Source organism: Ursus arctos, unplaced genomic scaffold (genome assembly GCF_023065955.2).
Source record: "Ursus arctos isolate Adak ecotype North America unplaced genomic scaffold, UrsArc2.0 scaffold_3, whole genome shotgun sequence".
Taxonomy (NCBI): Eukaryota; Metazoa; Chordata; class Mammalia; order Carnivora; family Ursidae; genus Ursus; species Ursus arctos.
In genome coordinates, this window is record NW_026622985.1 from 97,456,721 (window position 1) to 97,479,525 (window position 22,805).

A 22,805-nucleotide genomic window follows, 5' to 3' on the forward strand; every position below is an offset into this window, starting at 1 on the left:
GCCAACCACTTTACAAGAATGACCTTATTCAAGTCTAACAACCACCATTTTAAGTGGATACCATTACCGCTCATTTTACAAATGAGGCAGAGATTAAATTCCTTGCCCACCCTTACAAAGCCAGGAAGGGAAAGAGGAAATGAACTGGAGGAATTCACAATTAGTTAGATATGGGTAATTAATGCAAATTCCATTAACACACTGAATAGTTTATCCCACTTATATCCTCACTTTCACTTAGGTTATAAGGAAAGAAGGTAGCCACTTTGGGATTTGAATTCCATAAAACATTAATCCTCACTGACTACCAAAAGAAATATATTAGAATGTTCATAAAACACAATTCATAATATTTTCAAATTGAAAAGCCCCAATGCCCAACAGTAAAATGGATAAATTATAGTATTCGGACAACAGAATACTACTACCTATAAATGAATGACAATTACAATTTGCCATTTGGTGAATCTCACCAACATAATAGTATGTGAAAAAGAAAACAGTACTTATTGTATGAGGCCAATTATATAAAGTACAAAAACAGACAAAACTAATTTATGATGTTAGTAGTGATGATAATGCTTGCCTCTAGGCAGTTAAAAGTAGTGACCAAGGGGCGCCTGGGTGGCGCAGTCGCTAAGCATCTGCCTTCGGCTCAGGGCGTGATCCCAGAGTCCTGGGATCGAGCCCCACATCAGGCTCCTCCACTAGGAGCCTGCTTCTTCCTCTCCCACTCCCCCGCTTGTGTTCCCTCACTCCCTGGCTGTCTGTCTCTGTCAAATAAATAAATAAAATCTTTAAAAAAAAAAAAAAAGTAGTGACCAAAAGCAACAGAATTCCGGGAGTGCTATTATTAGCTTCTTGAACTGATCTCAGTTTATGCACATTGATCTTATTTAGGGGTGTTCATGGAAATGTACACGTATAATAGGTACAATGTCTATTCTTACAGACAGTACACTAACAGAATGAGGTCATCCAAACAGAAGTTATATTTACAAAAGCCAGTAAATATATCCACACACAGTCAATACAAGTGAACCAGATTCTGGATGAATAAAACTCTCGTACCTGACTTTGGAGACCAAACTGTGTTTCCCACCTGTCTCACAAAGAAGTGATAGAGCAGACTTCCATTACTGTCCGTTGACAAAATGCTACTCAGAAAGTAAGCACACTGGCTTATCACATAAGAAATATCAGTAAAAATATTAACACAAACTAAAATGCTTGTAGCAGCTGAATTATATACCAAGAGTATTTATATAATCATAGCAAATAACTCAAATATGTTGTATGCCACTCATGGGCTCAAAGGATAATGACAAAAAGCAATGACAATATTAAATCTCATTATTGATCTACTAGCTTTGGGTGTTTATTTGGATTTCTTTTATTTTTTATTTCTTTTTATATTTAATTTTTTTTAGAAATCTCTACACCAAACCCATGACCCTGAGGTCAAGAGTCACATGCTGCTCCAACTGAGCCAGCCAGGCACCACATTTGGACTTCTTTTAAATTGATGCACAAAATAAACAATAATTTTCCTTTTTCTTTTAGTAGCTTTTTCAGTTAGAAGAAAAATTAACTATCTTAAAAGAAAAGATACAATCACAGACTGGATAGGGGAATACAAATTTTTAAAGATATAAAGAACTGAATTAAATCAAAAAAATATCAACATGAACTCATGATTTAAAAAAATATCTTTTCTTTATGTGATTTATTTTTGACCAGGAGTCAAGATAATTCAGGGGAACAATAGTCCTTTAGAATGATGCTGGAACAACTGAATATCCACATGGAAAACAAAGAACCTTGAACCTTATGTCTTGTATTTTCACACCATACACGTAATTTAACTATAAAATGAATAAATAACCTTACGGTAACCTTGGAATATGCAACAATATTTTTATATAAGGCATACCAAGCACAATCCTTAAAGGAAAACATTTGAAAATTGGCAAATGACATACTTCATCAAAATTAAACCATCTGTTCTTCAAAAAGCACTAAAAAAATGAAAGCAAGATGCAAACTAGGCAAAAATACTTACAAAATACATCTCTAATAAATGATTCCTTTGCAGAATACATAAAAAACAAACTCTCTTAACTCAATAGTAATGAGAAGACAAATAATTGGAAAAGGGGGGGGTAGATGTGAAAGATTTGGGCAGGCAATTCAAAGGTATAAAATGGCAAGTAAGTACATAAAGATGTTCAATTTCACTACTCATCAGGAAATACAAAATCAAGCCCACAATGAAATATCATTAAACACCAACCAGAATAGATGAAATTTAGAAACATTGACAATAACCAGTCCTAGAAAACTGGAGAGCAAATGGAACTCTCTCACATCTTACTGGTAGAAATGGAAAAGTATAAGATCCTTTTGAAGTAACTGTCAAACTGTCTTCCAAAGTTAGACATATACTTTCTAAGAATCAGCAATTTCAGTTCTAATTATTTCCACAAGAAACATGAAAAGATATATCATGTTGCATAAATGTTCACAGCAGCTTTATAAATAATAGCCACACAGAGGAAGAAATCTTTCAGCTGGTGAATGGATGAATCTCAAAACCACTATGCTAAGTACAAAAGCCAGACAGAAAAGATTTCATACCCTACGATTGCATTTATATATCGATCTAGAAAAGGCAAAACTATAGGAAGAGGAACAGATCAGTGACTGCCAGGAACTAAAGAGGCAGGAGGGGACAGAACATAAAGGGTCATGAGAGAACATTCTGGGATGAAGGAAATACTCTGTATCTTGATTATGATGATCGTTATATACATGACTATACATACTTCTCAAAACATATTCAACTGTACTTTTCTTTAGAAGGACTGATTTATCTTGTATATAAAATAAACCTTAAAAGAACAACTCTCATGCAGAAAAAAACCTCCAAATTTATTTACTGGGTAATGAATGGCAGACAGGCTAGCATCAGAGTAACTATTTTAAAAATAAAATTTGTAAAATCTGAATAAAATATAAAGCCTAACTACTGCAAGTCACTTGTGAATAACCGAAAGCAAGATGGAAAGGAAGGACGTTTGATGCTTGGAAGAAGACATCACTGGCTAAGATTTGTGTTGAAACAAATGTTTAGCTACAGACATCTCATGTGCATGGAAAGGGGGAGACTGGAACCAGACCTCACACAAGGGATGTGGGAAAACAGATGAAGTTCTCAGGACTAGGGAGATTGGAAACTGAGGGAAACCTTGAAAAGAGGGAGCTACAGAGAAGGGGGCCCCCAGATTAGAATAAACTCTCAAATTTTCCTCATACCCCTAACATGTACCTTCACAGAAGGACACTGAGCAGCTCAAGGAAAGCAACACCTGAACTGCTGAAGGAACCCAGCAGATGATGCCGATGGCTGGGATGATGTAGACTGGAGTCTAAGTCCAGCCATTGTAAAAGCCTCCAGAACAAAATTTGCCATTGAACAGATGAAGGTAATAGAATCCAGAATCTGTAACCTATCACCTAAAAATGTGCAGTGTACAATAAAAATTCCTAGACATGTGAAAAACCAAAAACAAGAAAATGGGACCCATAAGGAAGAAAAAAAAATTCAAATAATTAATCATGGAACACTACATCAAAAACTAAGGATATACTGTATGGTGACTGACATATTAAAAAATTATAAAAAATTCAAATTAAAAAATGACAAGATGTACAAAGACTTTAAAGCAATTATTAGAAACATACAGAAAAAACTGGTCACAACAAAGAATACCATAATAAAAGAGACATAAAAATTGCAAAGTGAGGGGCGCCTGGGTGGCACAGCGGTTGAGCGTCTGCCTTCGGCTCAGGGCGTGATCCCGGCGTTATGGGATCGAGCCCCACATCAGGCTCCTCCACTATGAGCCTGCTTCTTCCTCTCCCACTCCCCCTGCTTGTGTTCCCTCTCTCGCTGGCTGTCTCTTATCTCTGTCGAATAAATAAATAAAATCTTAAAAAAAAAAAAAAATCCTTTAAAAAAAAAATTGCAAAGTGAAAACCTAATGGAAATTCTGCAAACCTGAATTAAAATAATTTAAATAAAAATGTCAATGGACAGGTTTGACAAGAGATTGGATAGGACAGAAAAAATGGTCAGTGACGTTGAAAATAAATGAATCATTTATCCATTCTGAGAAACTAAAATTATTAAAAAAGAAATTAAAAGAGCCTCAGTAACCTGTGGGACAGTATCAAATATATTAACATACATGTAATTGGAGTTGCAGGGAGAGAAATTATGGGACAGAAAAAGAATAAGAAATAAAGGTCAAACTTTTTACAAACTTGGTGAAAAAAATCAACTTACAGTTTTAAGAAGCTCTGCAAACCCCAAGCAGGAAGAATACAAAGAAAATCACACCTAGGCACATCATAGTCAGACTGCTGAAAACCAAAGATAAAAAGAAAATCCTGAAAGCACCCAGAGAATAATCAAAACATTATACACATAGGAATAATGATACTAATGACACGTCAAGTGACTTCTCATGTAAACGATGGAAGACAGGAAACAATGCAAGAACCTCTTTTAAATACTCAAAGAAACACACATCAAGGGGCACCTGGGTGGCTCAGTCAGTTAAGCGTCCGCCTTCAGCTCAGGTCATGATCCTGGAGTCCCAGGATGGAGCCCCATATGGGGCTCCCTGCTCAGTGGGGAGTCTGCTTCTCCCTCTGCCCCTCACCCTGCTCATGCTCTCTTTCTCTCTCTCTCTCAAATAAGTAAATAAAATCTTTAAAAAAAAGAAAAGAAGACGAAGACGACGAAGAAGAAGGAAAAGAAAGGAAAAGAGAAAAGAAAAGAAAAGAAAAGAAAAGAAAAGAAAAGAAAAGAAAAGAAAAGAAAAAAGAAAAACGAATCAACCTAGAACTATATATTTGGGGGGGGAGAAGTCTTCAAAACTGAATGCAGGCTTCTACCTCCAGACACAACGGAGGAGAGATGTACATTTCCCTACGTTTTAACTCAGTATAGCTATAAACCTTGAACACAACACATAAGACAAACACAAGAAAACATTAAAAGGTAGAGAGAAGTGGCAGACCAACTAGAGACTCAGGCACTGAAGATTAAAAAAGCATAAATTCCCTAGGTTTGCTTTCTGATTCGTATACAGAACAGGTGCTAAAGAAGCCAACAATCCAGAAACACTAACAGGTACACAACAAAAAGAGCCCAAGAAACGCCTGCTGTCTCTAACCAAAAGAGTGGGAAAGTGGCAGGCTAGCAAGACAGAAAACTGTTAGATAATAACCAACCTGTTGAAGGCAAATCCCACAATCCCCAGCAAAGGCCAAAGAGAACCCAGACCCAGACACCCCTTCTCGCCACCAGATAGGGTGACATCACAGATGGCTAGATTGAGAGCCAGGACATTCACACCCACTGCAGAGGAATAAGGCCTCCTTCCTCCACCGTGTTGGTGGAGAGAAAGTGGGAAGCCTGGAGCTGAACATCCACACAGTGATCACGAGGTGTCCCTAACCCTCCTCACAGGGGTGGTGGCAGGGGACACCTACTGGACAATCAGAACTTAAACCACTGCGCAGAGCTAACATGCCCCCCCTCCACTCCCACCGTAGTGTCACTGGAGACCATCTGATAAGCAGTAAACTTGTAAGCCAGGGTGGTATCAGCAAAGCACAGAGAGGAGAGTCTAAACTTTCACTCTTGTGCAACAGCCACTAGAGGCTCCTCTCCAACAATCAATGGAGGTCAATTATGAAACTGGAACTTCCACACACCTGGGAATAACACAGTGGTGCTGCCCCTTTGGTTCACCCCTCAAAAGCAGTTTCAGATAAAATCTGCTTCAGATAAAGGGAAAGGGTATTAAATAATATACAGACTTTTTAACACAATACTATAAAGGATTTCATCAAAAATAAGTTGTCATACCATAATAATAAAAACCATTTCAATACAAATAAGAATAAATGTGAGCATATATGTGAAGACATATATGTTAGTATGTTAGTTATTTCCCAAATACTTTAAAGTATACGTTATAGAAATGCTTTACCAAGAAATTATGAACAAGCTTGATGCAAATTTTAAAAAAATACCAGTTTAAGCAAAGAAACAAAGTCTTGGCCAAGAAATATAAGATACCATGAAGAAACAAATGGCAACTTTAGAAGTGAAAAATATACTAACAAAAGTAAAGAACTAACTGAAAGGGCTTAACAATGGAATGGAGAAATTACGCAACTTGAGTAAGTGAGAAAACAGACTGATAATGACTTAAAATGATATCTTTACCATAAAGTAACTTTTTATAATTATGCATTTAGTCTACATCTGGACTTTCTATTCTGTTCCAGCAATCTATTTATGAATCTAATGCCACAGTTGTCATTGTAGCTTTCCAGTATGTTTTTAACATCTATAAGGGCTGCTACCCCTTCATTTCTGTTTATTTTAAGGATGTTTACAGCTGGTTTTTTTTCCTATTGAAATTTAAATCTCATAAAAATTACATTAAGTTTATACATTAAGTTAGGGGACATATTGTGCTTTTATTCTCTTTGCTTCCATCTTTTATTGTGAAACATACCACACAAAGTGTATTTTTATAATTTAAGGAATTATTAAGAGAGCATCTGCTCATCAACACACAGGATAACATCAGGAATCCTGTCAGGGAAACTATTCATATGATTATTCCAAACCCCTCCTCACAGGTACACACTATTAATTAATAATTAATAGTAATTAATTATTTTGTAGTAATTAATCTTTTGCTTTTGTAGTAATTAATCTTTTGCTTTTCTCTGGATGTCTTACTAGCTACATATATATCTCCAAACAAAATAATTTAGGTTTGCTTGTTTTGAACTACACTTAAGTATAAATATACTAGAGGATTTTTTTGTGACTTAGCTTCAACTCAGTGTACATTTGTGGAATTCAACCATTTGACTTTTGTAGCTATAGATCATTTTCACTGCTAGATCGTATTCCTTTGGATGCATATATCCTAATCTAATTACCAAGAAATTTAGATTGCTTCCAGTTTGCAGCAATCATTAAAAATGTTTTCTAAATATACCCTATACATTCTCATACACGTACCCTGACACACATGTGCAGATATTTTTCTGTGGAGGAGTTCTCAGAGATTGGTCCACAGACCTGTGAGGTATATATATCTCTGAGACCTTTTCAAGGATCTGTGAGGCCAAAGCTATGTTCATAATAAGACATGATTTACCATTTTCACTGTGCTGATATTTGCATGTGGTGCAAAAGCAATGGTGGGTAAAATTGCTGGTGCCTTTTTCAGTAGCCAAGGCAGTGGCACCAAACCGTACTAGCAGCCGTTACATTCTCAACACGCTCTGCAACTGCAGTAAACATAAATAACGCTAGCTGCATTTAAGAATATCACTGATGAAGCAGTACAATTATTAAATCTCAAAATCTCAATCCATAAGTACACACCCTTTAAATATTTGTGTGACAAAATGGGAAAGCATCAAGTAACTGTGATGTACCAAAGTATGAAGGCTTTCTGGAAGCAAGGCACTTCTGTGATCATGATTGGTAAGCTGAAATAGCTTTTTTATGAAACATAGTTTTTATACCTGGAAGAAAAACTGACAGACAATGACTACTCTGGCTTATTTCAAAACTGTTTCTTCAAAAATGAATACAGTGAGCCTATCACTCCAAGGAAAACAACTGAGACCACTTCTGGCCAATGACAACATTTAACAAACATATATCTACCACAGTGAGCTTGACTGCTTCCCAATACTTAGACTTCTCTGATGAGATCAGGATTATAATAATAAATGAGAATTTTGTTATTTATTAATATGTGTCAGTATTTAGAATATCTGGATCATTCAATGAACCAATATTTTCCAAAATACCAAGTAATAATGTTACGAAATCATACATGAGTAAAAGAACCACTGAAACTGCAAGATAATGGATTATAACCTTAAAGAGTAAAGAAATGCTCATTGATAAGGCTTCAGATTCCACAATGGACCAAACCTTGAAGAATCTAACCACTTGTCAAGTTTTTGTGCAATATTAACCAGAAATATTTATAATTATCTAAAGTGGCTATTAAAATAAGTTTCCCTTTTCCTACTACATATCGTTTTGTGGCTGGGTTTTCTTCATATATTTCAACCAAAATTGCGTATTTCAACACGGAATGCAGAAGCAGATATGAGAATTCAGCTGTCTTCTACAAAACTAGACATCAATGTTTCAAAATAATAGTATAAACGTATGCTGAGACCAATAAGTTTGAGAACCTTATGTCATAAATGCGTATAAGTAGGAGTGAAACTCTTGTCTCTTCAACTTTACTAGCTGTCATACTCCGTTTTCCCAAATGACTGTTGCAGTTTTCACTCTCCCTCACCAGTACAGCATAAGAGCTCCGATCTGAATCCAGGCCAACGCTGACTACACTCAGACTTCATTTTGGCTGATCTGAAAGGAATGTAAGGCTATCTCAGGGCAGTTTCAATATGCATTTCATGATTATGAATGGGATTATATACCTTTTCATATGCTTACTGGACATTTGGATTATGTCTTTTGGAAACAGCCTATTTAAATCCTCTGCCCATTTTTCTATTGGATTGTCTTTGTTTTTCTTACTAGAGGTATTTTATATATTCTAGAAATGATTCCTTTCGTTGGCCATGCTTGTTGCTTTATAACAAGTGCTTTCTGTATCTTAAGACTTACTTTGTAAACATTCTCCTGTGTTATCTTTTCAAAATTTTATAATTTTATGTGGAAATGCAAAGGACAAAAAAATAACTCAAGGACATTTTCCTATTATTTGTTCCTTCTCTCGGCTTTCAGTTTTGGTCTTATAATATACCTAGCAATTTGACTACTTGTTGAATTTTTTTTTTTAACTATAGAGATACCTGGAGACACTAAATGATGCTATTTTCAACCAGAAGGATTTTTTTTTTCTTCAAACCAACACTTAGGCTAGAGAAGATCACTTTAATTCAATCTGCAGATGAGCTGATTTGAAGCTGGTTTTCAAGTCTTTGTAAAGACAGACTCCCCCCGCCCCCCCCCCAGTTTTCCCTTATTCTAATAGTGTAGCTCAGGGATCAGCAAACTTTTTCTAAAAAGGGCCAGATAGTAAATATTTTAGGGACATCTTTGTGGGACAAGAGGCAAAATCAAGGCTATTATGTGAGTACTTATCTTCCAAGAGAGAAAATAAATTTTCACAAAAATTTTATAATTATTGTTATTATTCAAAATATGGTAACAATTGGGGCACCTGGGTGGCTCAGTCAGTTAAGCGTCCAACTCTTAATTTTAGCTCAGGTCGTGATCTCAGGGTCATGGGGATCAAGCCCTGTGTTGGGCTCCACATTTGGCACAGAGTCTGCGTTGGGATTCTCTCTCTCTGACCCTCCCCCCACTTCCACACTCCCTAAATAAATAAATTAATTAATTATTTAAAAAAAAATACAGTAACAACTGAGCATTGGGGTGGGGGGAGAATACAGGCTGCTTGTGAAAAGAACCGAATTTGGAAGGAGGGTAACATTTTACTTAACAGGAGTTCAAAGCTACTCTTTTCTATCAAAATTGATAGTATAACGTTCATCTATTCATTATGATATACAATGAAATTTTACATATCAATCTTTGAAAAAATCTTTTCACACAGACGTACTGCCAAATACTGTTATCAATACAGAAGCATATAATTTTATCTGAGCATACTCATCTTTGAAAAGCATTTATAAAATTTTATTAAAATCTTTTGATCTTTGCTTTTAGCATGCCATTATATTGCAGAATAATCACTTTCCATTAAAGGAGAGGTTGAAGCTCCTCAATTACACAGTTAAATGGATTTTGAAATTTGAAAATTTCCTTCCTCGAGGTCCAAAAACTGCTACTGAACTGTAGCTTGAGCTTGAAAAATATTTCCATACCAAATTTATGTGGAATGGAGATGCTTTTACTTAAAATTGTGATGGCTGAAAAAAGTGTATAAAGCAGCTTGACATTACTTTTGATTTGTACAACACTAACTGTTGTAGAATGACTTTACCACAATATAAGTTTCACATAAAAGCAGTACTTTGCCTTGTAATTTTAGGTTGAACCCACCAGGAAATACTATCAATTCCGCAGCAAAAGTTAACTTCCAAATCCAGTAGGTATTTGATTAGAGATTGAGGGCAATCTTCTTACTGAAAAAAATTAACCTAAACCTTAAATTCAAAATTGTGCAATAAAACTTTGCCACTGCTAAATCATCAAACTGCTGCATGGTAGGGCAACTCAGTATTTTCAGCTTCTATTTCTTTCTCTTTTTTTTTTTTTAAGATTTTTTTATTTATTTGACAGAGAGAGACACAGCGAGAGAGGGAACACAAGCAGGGGGAGTGGGAGAGGGAGAAGCAGGCTTCCTGCTGAGCAGGGAGCCCAATGCGGGGCTCGATCCCAGAACCCTGGGATCATGACCTGAGCAGAAGGCAGACGCCTAACGAATGAGCCACCCAGGCACCCCTCAGCTTCTATTTCTAACAAAAATTCCTAGAAGTGAGTGTTGACTTCCACAAGATCAAATGAAATTCACTATTAACACCATTGTTTAATACAACACGAAAGATTAAATGTTTTCTGCAAAGTACCTACTGACGAATAAATATAATGAATACACACAGGCTTTTAAACACCACTATGTTTTTAAGAAGTTTATAAATTTCTCCAAATAAACCCTTTTTCTGCTCCATACTTATTTTTACCAGTATTAATTTGAATACATCTTAGCAGATTCCACTTCAGGTTATACTGAATGAGTTTTTTCTCAACTTCTTTGAAAATATTGTGTCTGTAATTGTTTCATGCAGACAATTCATAAAACCTAAATCTTCAGTGACTTCAAACTCAGTATCAACCTCTAGAATAAATAACCGAACAGTACTGCAATATCGACTGACACATCAACAGACTAGGAAAACCACTAGAAATCATTTGACCCATTTTTAAAATGACTATTGATATTGCTCATAATGTCCTCAACTTTTAAAACTATTCTTGCTCAAAGGCTAAGTTTATTTTCTGCGCACACATTTCTTTGCCTACTGTAGTCAAACATGATTTAATTAACTCATCTTGGACAAATGGCTTTCTGTGCTTGGCTAACAAATGAGCCACTCAGAAACTTACCTTAGTTTAAGCCTCATTTTCATTTTTCACTTTTGTAAAGAATTTCTGCTGTGATGACATGGCCTACTTTCATTTACTATTTTTTTTTCTGATCATTACCTTTCTGTGAGTTTGGAATAGTGTGATGAGTGCTCAGTCTGGTAACACTGACATATATTGTATTATTTTTCCCAGCTATAGTGTCCCAGCATAATAAATATAATAATTTGCCATCTAATTTGGTAACAACAGAACTTATTCCATTATGCCTTAAAAGCACAATGAAGCCCACTTTTCTTCTCTTGTTTTAACATGTTAAGTATGCACCAGTAATGAAAGAAATTAGTAAGATACTGGAACAATACATGTGTCAATCAAACACTGATGAAATGTAATTGTGGCACTGTGATTTGTAGCATGCCCATAGCAGTGCAAAGCATACGTGGTCTCTGCAGCAACAACTCAACTCTGTCAATGTAACACAACGGAAGCTATAGGTAATATGCAAATTAATGATGTGGCTTTGGTTCCAATAAAACTTTATTTAACAAACACAAAACTTTGAATTTCAGATGATTTTCATGTATTATAGAAGATATTCTTTTAATTTTTTAACAATTTAAAAATGTAAAAACTGGGGTACCTGGGTGGCTCAATCAGTTAAGTGTCTGACTCTTTTTTTCTTTTTAAGATTTTATTTACTTGATGGGGTGCCTGGGTGGCACAGCGGTTAGGTGTCTGCCTTCGGCTCAGGGCGTGATCCCGGCATTCTGGGTTCGAGCCCCACATCAGGCTCCTCCACTATGAGCCTGCTCCTTCCTCTCCCACTCCCCCTGCTTGTGTTCCCTCTCTCGCTGGCTGTCTCTATCTCTGTTAAATAAATAAATAAAATCTTTAAAAAATATATATATTTTATTTACTTGAGAGAGAGAGAAAGAAAGGCAGAGAGACAGCAAGAGAGAGCACAAGCACGGGGGAGAGGGAGAAGCAGGCTCCCCACTGAACAGGGAGTCCAACAATGTGGGGCTTGATACCAGGACCTTGGCATCATGACCTAAGCTGAAGGCAGATGTTTAACCAACTGAGCCACCCAGGTGCCCCAAGTGTCTGACTCTTGATCCAAGCTCAGGTCTTGAACTCAAGATCGTGATTGGGCTCCACAATGGGGGTGGAGCCTACTTAAAAATAAAAATAAATAAAAAGTAAAAACTATCTTGGCTTGTGGGCCTTATAAACACAGTGGACTGGATTTGATCCACAGGCTGTAATCCGCTAACTCTAATGCAGCCTTCGGGCATCCCAAATCAAAGTCTATAGTATTAATGGTACCTAAATTCTATTTTTTCTTCCTAACTCTATAAACTACCAGAATTTCCTCTCAGTTTTCCAGCTTCTCAGCTGGTTTTATGAACTGGATAAATGTCTCAAGGGGAAAAGGAAAGTTAACATCAGGCTGACCTCAAGGCTTAATCCTTCCCTCTGGGCTCTCACTCCCTCAAGTCCTCATCTCTCTGACAGTCCTCTAATGCCTTTAAATATTTCTTTGAAAAAATATTTTATCCAACTCTTCTAGTTGTTCTGAGTGGGAGAGCTGGTCTAATACAAGTTTCTCTGCTATACATGGAGACGGAAGTAATAATTGACCTACGAGATACTGAAACTTATTTGAAAGCTACAGTAACCATGGTGGTGTGATATTGTCACTAGGATATATGAATATGCAAATGATTTAAAATAGAGAACTTAGAAACAATCCACACATACACTGAACATGTGCTAGGTGACAAAAATTATCTTTCAAATATGTGGAAGAAAAAAAAAGTGGTTTCAACAGATAATGTACTAACAACAGGAGCCCCATATGTGAGAAGAAGACATTGGAGTCCTGTATGATACAATACATAAAAATCAAAAATACCTAAATGTTAAGGAAAAACTACAGAAATGAACTTCTGAAATATATTTTTAAGGACACATTAGAAACTACTATAAGTGTTTTAATTTTTGAAATAAATCAAAGTTTAAAATTCAAAACTTTCTAAAGGGGTATAAAATGGAAAGTGGCCCTGTATAGAACGACACAGGAGAAATTCTATAGAGCCAGAGAATTTCACCAGTTTCCTATGTAGCCTTCAAAAGATATTTTGTGTTTATATAAGTTCAGATTATTTTCCACCCCACATTAAAGGGGTTCTTTATTGTATCAAAGATTACCACTATATTATCAGAAACATATATTCATTTCTTTAAATCAAACTTAGTTAAAACTAAAGAAAAAAAGATTAAAAAGAAATTATGACTTTTACTGAGAAAAAAACTAAGGCCAAGGACATCTTCACTGAATGGGCCTTCCAAATTCATCTTTTACCAAACACGCATATCAAACTCTTAATTTTCTAAAACAGAAATTTCCAGTTTCATCTTAGCTCTACCCAATTTCAAAAAAAAAAAAAAATAATAAGAATCAAGTTGCCAAGGTATAAGGAAACAAATACATCAATTTTTAGGTACAGGTATACCTAACAGCATTCCAAGGTCAAATCTTGGATTTTTTTTTTGCTGTATCCATACTTTTGTACTTAGTAGTCTAACAAAATAATCCATAATAGATCTTTGATGTCTTCCTTATAGCCTTGCATTTTAGACTGAAGAGATAATTTAATTTCTTACTATGCAAAATGAAGAAACAGGGTAGAGACAGCACAACTTGGTAAAGATGTCACAAGACATTAGCTAACAATGTCAAATAGAATAAGAAGTCAAGATTCCTGATTCTTACACCCATTAAATATAATAATTATGTTTTATTCAGAAAATATTTTTAGAAAACATTGTAATACAAAAACACACTTGAAATCATTGGCCACATGTCCTTAAATATATTAATCCAGACTCAGTAATTCCTAGTAAACTTCCTGTAACTTCTATTCTATGTCACATCCATTTTTTCACGGGACCTCTTCCTCTGAACACTGACCAGAGGGTCCAATCTTCCACCTTCTTTTCTCCTCTTGTTTAGCAGTTTGCTTTCCTGTCGCTACTAGTTAGGAAAACTATCCATGATTCCAACCCTGACACTTAGTCCCAAAGATGTTTCATGGAGTTTAAGGCTCAGCCTAGTCAAAACAAAACTCCTGATTCTCCCACATGCTCAGGCTTGAAACTAGAGACATTTGCAACTCCTCTTTCATCAAATATAACTCATTCTATCCCAACAACATTCGGTCTTTACATTTCACACATAATACCGAAATTCAGAAACTTACATTCTTTGACCTTAAATTACAACAGTAATCCTAAACATTTTTGTCTTCAAGTAAACCTCTCCAATTTAACTACAAAAGGCTAGGAGGATTATGATCTGTTAATCTTGCTCTTCTTCTTTAAAAACTTCATTAATGAAATTCTTCAGCTTGGCATGCAAAGCTAAGGACATTTTCCATTCTCATTTCACATTAATTCCTCACTCTATGTATTTATTCTCCAGTCATTTTCACATATGTGACATTCTTCCAGAATCCACATGTCCCAAAACCCTGCTCAAGACAACCCTTTGTGAGGGGTGCCTGGGTGGCTCAGTCAGTTGTCTACCTGCAGCTAACTCAGAGTCCTGGGATTGAGCCCCATGTAAGGCTCCCAGCTCAGCAGGGAGTCTGCTTCCCCCTTTCCTTCTGACCCCCCTACCCCTGCTCATGCTCTCTCTCTCTCAAATAAATAAAATCTTTAAAAAAAAAAAAAAAAAGGATGACTTTTTGTCTAAATTCCCTATGTTAACCTACTAGGTAAACTTACCCATCCTCCAAACACCATTTTAATCTTTCCTCCTTTTAAAATATTTTCAGGTTCCCTCAGTCAAAATATGTTTCCAGTAACAGACACTGTTAGTTAACTACAAAACATTCATTCCACCTTCTTGCTTCCTAAGGATCTCAATTTTGTTCAGATAGCCACTCTCCCTTAAGCAGCAATGTGTTTCAGAGGAAGAGGCACCATCCATGGTCCCAAAGGACAATCACGGTTTAATCAAATGGTGGTTGCCCCAACACTTTATTGGTTTAAAGATGTAAACATGGGAGGTAATTCTAACTAACGAAATGTTAGAAGAAATCTGCTATGGTTGAGGAAACCATCTGAAAAGGGTTTTCCTTAATTAAAATAATAATTAAGAAAAGGTGGGTGTCCCCCCCCCCAGTATCTGAATGTTATCATGAAAGTATGATACTTAAAAGTTCCTGTGCACTGTCTTTGGACTATGAGAAGAACTGGACCATGGAAGAACCCAATATACTGTGATGCACAATGTAAAGACAGTAAGAACCTGGCAACTTGCCATGACAACGCCACTGAACTTACCCACGACCCTAAGTCATGATTTCCTACTGTGAAAAACCCAGCACCCAACAAGGTAGAATTCAGAAAGCCTGGAATCCAAATAAAAATTACCAGGTACACAAAGATGCACAACATCATAGTCTAAACTGAGAATAATCAATCAAAATGCTGACTCAGAACTGACCCAGATGTTAAAATTACAAGGTAAGACATTAAAATAGTTCTATAAGTATATTCAGTATGTTCAAAGAGCTAAATAGAGATATAGAAGATATAAAAAGACTCAAATCAAACTTCATAAATAAAAACAACATCTGATGTGAAGATTACATAGGATATGATTAACAGATTAGAAATTACAGAAGAAAAGATCAGTGAAATTGAAGGGCAAAAAAAAAAAACTTAAATGAAACATAAAAAGGAAAAAAACATACTAAAAAATGAAAAAAGGGGGGTATTAGTAAGCAATGAGAAAAATTCAAATGGCCTAATATTAAGGTAACTGGAGTCCCCAAAAGAGAGGAAAGATGGGGGAACAGAAGAAATATTTGAAGAAATAATTGGTAAAAACTTTCTAACCATACTGAGAACTATAAACTCACAGATTCAAGAAATTCAACAAACCCCAACAACAAGAAACATGAAGAAAATGGCACCAAGGCATAACATAATCAAACTGTCCAAAACTGGTGACACAATATTAAGAGTACACAGATAAAAGACATGTACAGAGGAACAAAGATAAGGACGATACCAGACAGTTCATGAAAAACAGTGCAAGCAATAAGACTGTGGCACAACATCTTTAAAGTAATGAGGGGGGAAATCAACTAGAATTCTGTACCTCCCAAAAATATGTTTCAAATATGAAGGTAAGATAAAAGCACTTTAGAAGTGTAACTACTGAAAGAATCCATCATCTGCAGACCTGTACTGCAAGAAATGTTAAAGGACTTCTTCAGACACAAAGAAAATGATTGCAGGTGAAAATCTGGAGCTACACAAAGCAATGAAGAAAATCAGAACTGGTAACCACAGGGGTAGCTCTATTTAATTTTTTTTTATTACTTAATAAGTCTCTTCAGGAATATCTGACAGCTTAATCAAAATAACACTATCTTGGGGCCCCTGGCGGTGCAGTCATTTGGGCATCTGACTTTTGGTTTCAGCTCAGGTTGTGATCTCAGGGTCATGAGGAGATCAAGCCCTGTGTCAGGCTCCAGGCCCAGCGCAGAGTCTGCCTGAGACTTTCTCTTCCTCTCCCTCTTCCCTCCCTGCCCCTCCTCCCCATGTGCTTGCTTGCTCTCTCTCCCTCAAATAAATAAATCTTTAAAAAAATATCAACACCTTATGGCATTTATAACACATGTAGAAGTTAAATGCATAACAGCAATAGCACAAATTCCAGGAGAGGAAAAATTGAAGGAAACAAAAGCACATTTTTATTACATATGAAATTATTATATCACTGGAAGGTAGACTGTGATAATAAAAGATGTATACTATAGGGGCGCCTGGGTGGCACAGCAGTTAAGCGTCTGCCTTCGGCTCAGGGCATGATCCCGGCGTTCTGGGATCGAGCCCCACATCAGGTTCCTCCGCTATGAGCCTGCTTCTTCCTCTCCCATTCCCCCTGCTTGTGTTCCCTCTCTCGCTGGCTGTCTCTATCTCTGTCAAATAAATAAATAAAATCTTAAAAAAAAAAAAAAAGATGTATACTATAAACCCTAAAAGCAACCAATAAAATAAAGTTATAGGTAATAATCCAAAAAGGAGATAAAATGGAATCATAAAAAATATTCAATCCAAAAGAATACAAGAAAAGGAAACAAAGAACAGACAGAAACAAATAGGATTAAAAAAAAAAAAAAAGGAAGACTTAATCACATTAAACGTACATGTCCTAAACACTCCCATTATAAAAGCAGAGGTTGTCAGGTTAGATTTTAAAAAGCAAAACCACTGCCTACAAAAAACATACATTAAATATAAAGACAGAAGGAGTTAAAATAAAAGGACGGACTAGGATATACCATGCTTCACTAGTCAAAAGAAAGCTGCAGTGGATATATTAATATAAGACAAAGTAGATTTCAGAATTAAACACAGGATTTTTCTGTTAAGAGTCAAAAGTATCCTTATCAGAATCTTTCCTCTGATCAAAGTTACGAAGTTCTCTGTAACCACTAGAGCACTTATCACAGCCTCCCTATGATGGGGAATATTCAATGATGTGTACTTACTACAGTCCTGACACAGAAATGTTACAGGTGATACACAATACAATTTTAGTTCTATGCTAAAAAGGGTTAACACAGCAGTCCTGAGACTACTCTCCTTAGAAAGGCCTGTAGGCACAGCTGGTCCCTGGGAACCTGAATTTTGGGAGGGTTGCCATGGCTCCCTCAGTGACCAGAGCAGTTTATTGTGCCTATACTGTCGGTGCAAACAGTGCGACTTTCCTTCTGGTATGTGTTGGGCAGAGGGTGCCTATGTGACTAACCGCCAGCAAAGACCTGGAGCTTCTCAGGGCAGGAGCATCACACACATATTGCTGCATTTTCACTGCAAACAGGAGAGGTGCTCTGCGTAACCCCTCATAGGAGGGTGAGCACCTAAGGAAGGCTGTACGCGAATTCCTCCACACCCTGTCAATATCTGTTTTTCCACTGAGATCCTTCCATTATATATCCTCACCATATCACGGCAGTAAATCTTAGCCACAATCACAACTTTATGGTGAGTGCTATGAATCTTTCTAGCGAGTCTCCAAGGTGAAGGCATTCTCATGAACCCCCAGCAAACACAGAATTCAGATCTATGAATGTTTGCCCTTCCTCTTAAAAAACTATAAGGCAAAATGAAGAATATATAACTTGGTGATTTCTTCACACTTACATTACCAGAATCATATAAAAAATAACAGTATTAGACATAATTATTGATAAAATAGGTGCCTGCAAATCACCTTATATAAAGATGCAGTCAATATTTAAATAATCTTATATAAACCTACTCCCAGTTGCTTAGAGGACGGGTGTGGAGAGACTTCCACCATATACTGTTCAAAAAAAAAATTTTTTTTGGCTAACAGACACATGAAAAAATGTTCAAAATCATTAGCCATCAGGGAAATTCAAATCAAAACCACACTGAGATACCACCTTACGCCAGTTAGAATGGCAAAAATAGACAAGGCAAGAAACAACAATTGTTGGAGAGGATGTGGAGAAAGGGGATCCCTCCTACATCGTTGGTGGGAATGCAAGTTGGTACCGCCACTCTGGAAAACAGTGTGGAGGTCCCTCAAAAAGTTAAAAATTGAGCTACCCTATGATCCAGCCGTTGCACTACTGGGTGTTTACCCCAAAGATACAGACGTAGTGAAGAGAAGGGCCATATGCACCCCAATGTTCATAGCAGCAATGTCCACAATAGCTAAATCGTGGAAGGAGCCGAGATGCCCTTCAACAGATGAGTGGATTAAGAAGTTGTGGTCCATATATACAATGGAATATTACTCAGCTATCAGAAAGAACGAATTCTCAACATTTGCTGCAATATGGACGGCACTGGAGGAGATAATGCTAAGTGAAATAAGTCAAGCAGAGAAAGACAACTATCATATGATTTCTCTCATCTATGGAACATAAGAACTAGGAAGATCGGTAGGGGAAGAAAGGGATAAAGAAAGGGGGGGTAATCAGAAGGGGGAATGAAACATGAGAGACTATGGACTCTGAGAAACAAACTGAGGGCCCCAGAGGGGAGGGGGGTGGGGGAATGGGATAGACCGGTGATGGGTAGTAAGGAGGGCACGTATTGCATGGTGCACTGGGTGTTATACGCAACTAATGAATCATCGAGCTTTACATCGGAAACCGGGGATGTACTGTATGGTGACTAACATAATATAATAAAAAATCATTATTAAAAAAAATTGTTTTTTACCAAAATTACATTTACATTACATTGCTTATCTATATTTTCAATGTGTACTGCCACCCACCTTATGATAGAGAAGCTATTTTTGTTCCTTTGCAGTCTATAAAAAGAACCAAAAGTATAAAAAAAAAACACCTTACTACTCTTCTCACAGACCTAGGTTGGTTTTATACAAGACACCTGGCACAAAATCAGTATAATACAATGAAATTTCAATATAGGGTTGTGGCAGGAGGTAGGTGGAGAAAACAAGAAATGATCAATTCTAAGTAGGGAGATAATATAAGTAATTTTTAATGTTTTATTTATAAGTAATATACTGAACATCTGATTCAGAACTAGTCAAGAGAACAGAAATACATGTTGGAGATTTACTGGTAATATCTTTTGAAGGGCAATGAGCAGAGTGCAGGAAAAGGGGGCATTAGGTAAATAAATGATCAAACATCTGTAGCATTCATAATTAAACTATTCCATCAATAATATCCAAATTATCCAGATCTCCAAGATGCTGGTAGCACCTCCAGGGCTCCAAAAAAGGAATTTAAAAGAAAAACACCATTACCTTTCCTGAAACACAGGTTCACAGTATAGCATATTCTTCAATCTAGCAAAAGATAAAGGTCCCCCTGGAAAAACTGAAAACAATCTGAAGGAAATGCCAGGAAAACTAAACAGCTTGATAAAGAATGCCATTTAAAAACTGAGGAAATCATAAGGGACTCAGGGCTCAGCTCAGTCCCCTGTCTGTCCTCCCCACCTTCTTGAATAAAATAATTCAGAAAGAAAATAAATAAAAACAAAAACTGAGAAAATTATATTAAATATGTTAATTTTTAAATAGGAATAATAATATCAATTAAACCAGAATCTCTCAACCTCAGCACTACTGGCTAGGTCTCTGCCGTGTGGGAGACTGGCCTGGATGTGGCGGGGTTCTGCCGCGGCCACTAGGTGCCAGTAGCACTTCCCTTTGCATTCAGCTAAGGGCCCTTCATTGGCAGACTTCGTTCATGCATACATTTATCCTGTCAATGACTCTCTTATGTTCCAGGTACTTTTTGCTAAGGACTAGAGATAAAATGATAAACCAAAACATATTATCTACGCGCTCCTGGTGCTGACAGCCCTAGTGGTGCTGACAGCCCTAGTGGGGGCAACTGAAATTAATAAAAGACTCACATCAATAATGTAAATTTACAAATGTTGGTAAAGCATCATAAAGGAGAGATACATATTCCAGTGAGAATGTATAATGAGGATGCAGGCTCATATACTTCTTATTAAAAGATGTGGACAATCAAAAAGTTTAGAGAGCAGTACAACCCCTCCATCTGACCTACATCCTGATCTCCTCCATTTTCCTAGGTTAAAAGGCCCGATTCTAACTTGAGTTTATTTCACTATCTGTCGTGAGTTAAAAACAAATGATTCTACCAAATTAAGATCTAAACAGAAGTAGCGCATCATTTCCAAAACTATTTTTCAATCTCAACCAAAATTATCAAAATTTAGCTAGTAAATTTTCACCTTCCATAATCAAAAGTATTAATTTTTTTATTTTTAACAAATGGGTTTGAAACATACTAAAACTTTTCAGAGTATTTTAAACAGAACAGAAAATTCCGCATCCAAAATTTTTTGACAAATGTGAGAATTTGTTTTTCACAAACTTTCATTGTTTCTAGCAATAAAATATCAAACAGAAATAGTTCCAAACATCCATTTTCAAAATGCTCAACCCCCAGCACATGTTTCTTTGAAAAGTCATTACATTATCATTGCTGAAATGTCACCTTTATCTTGAAGAAGCAGATGAACTGTTTATTTTCCTTGAGGTAGGTATCATAATATATTCAGCCACATGTCATCAAAATAAAGGTCAACAAATTTAGAACATCTGTCTTTTGGTAAAATAAAAATGTATTCCAAGTTCAACAGCACTCTACATGGTTTGCCCCTAGAGAACATTGTGAGATAGCAAAGATTTGCACTGTCATTGCCCACCACCCCACATCACCTCGGTAGAATTGGTATAATCTAAACTCTATTTTAGAGGCTTCTTTTCTGACAATTATGTATTCATACACTTTTATAAAATTAACTACATTAGTGACCTCCCTTAACATTCTGGCACTTTGGATCTTTCCTGTAACTATGAGTGATTACATGAATGATCTCTAGTGCTATTCACTTAGGCTACAAATAATCTATTGAGGAATGACCAAAACAGAAAAAGATCCTTGGCAATATCACTCTAATAAGGAAAGATTAACAAGATCATTCAGTAAATATATACTATGTTAGATGGCAACAAGTACAAAGGAGAAAACCATAGAGCAGAGATGTTACCTGAGGATGAGACCCTTGAAACTTTCAAAAGGGAGCCAAGCAAAGCCCTCACCAACAAGGCAACTCTTGAATAAATTCCTGAAGGACATGAGGGAGCATGTCATCATGTATCTAAGAAGAATATTCAACAGAGAGGGAACTGGAAGTGCCAAGGTCCCGAGGGAAGATTTATCTGGTGCATTTGAGGAAGATGAAGGAGGCTGGTATGGTTGAGGGAAGCAAATGAGGGGCAGGGTCATAGTGAGTGAGTGACATCTTAAGAAGTACTTGTGGGGGTGGTGAAGATCACGGAGAGCCCTGTCAGGTAGTGAGCACTGCCTTTTTTTTTCCCTTTCTCTGAATGAAACAGCAAGTCCACTACTGAAGTGTGGTAGGAACAGGAGTAATATGACCTGACTTAATGCTATTCATTCATTTGTTCATTCATTCATTCATTCATTTGTTTGTTCATTCATTCATATCAGTATGGACTCATTTTATTCTGTGAATGAAAACCCAATACTATATTTTTTGTTGTGGCTCAAACTGGTCCAGCTCTTGGGAGCTCCTTCAGGTTGGCTCCTGTGTTTTCAACAAGTCTTCACCTTTCTGAGCACTTCCTTATTTTCCAGCACCTCAGGTTGTATTTTCCCCATACCAGGAACCTGGTTCCTTTTATTGGCAAATAGTGGTTAGAAACCAAGATCTGGGCACCAGGTGTGCTCACTGCCACTGGGGGTCACTATGTCTAGGTCCTCACAGAGGACAGAACTAGGAATTGTATGTAAGCATACTACCTCATGAGTATACACACAACTACACATCTGTATTTCTGTACCTGTCTACATAAATATTAAGAACCATGAGTTTATACTGATACTTCTAATTCCATTTCAACACCACAAAATTCATTTTAGCCTTTCCTTATTTGTAGCTCCTTTCTCCAACACTGAAAAACCTAGTTCTCATTATCAACCATATATTTACTTAT

At 36.5% G+C, this 22,805-nt stretch overlaps 1 protein-coding gene across 33 annotated transcripts in view; it reads right to left on the minus strand.

Moving 5' to 3' along the window:
• The window catches only part of KMT2C (lysine methyltransferase 2C), a 272,539-nt gene that overhangs the window by 130,987 nt on the left and 118,747 nt on the right, over positions 1–22,805 (minus strand). For 2 of the 33 annotated variants that reach the window (XM_048212995.2, XM_044392233.3), the window contains one exon: positions 4,349–4,425. The exons of the other annotated variants lie outside the window; for them this stretch is intronic. In XM_048212995.2, coding sequence (XP_048068952.2) covers positions 4,349–4,425 — 77 coding nt within the window. Of the gene's footprint in view, positions 1–4,348; positions 4,426–22,805 lie in introns of those variants that run through there. 33 annotated transcript variants of the gene reach the window in all.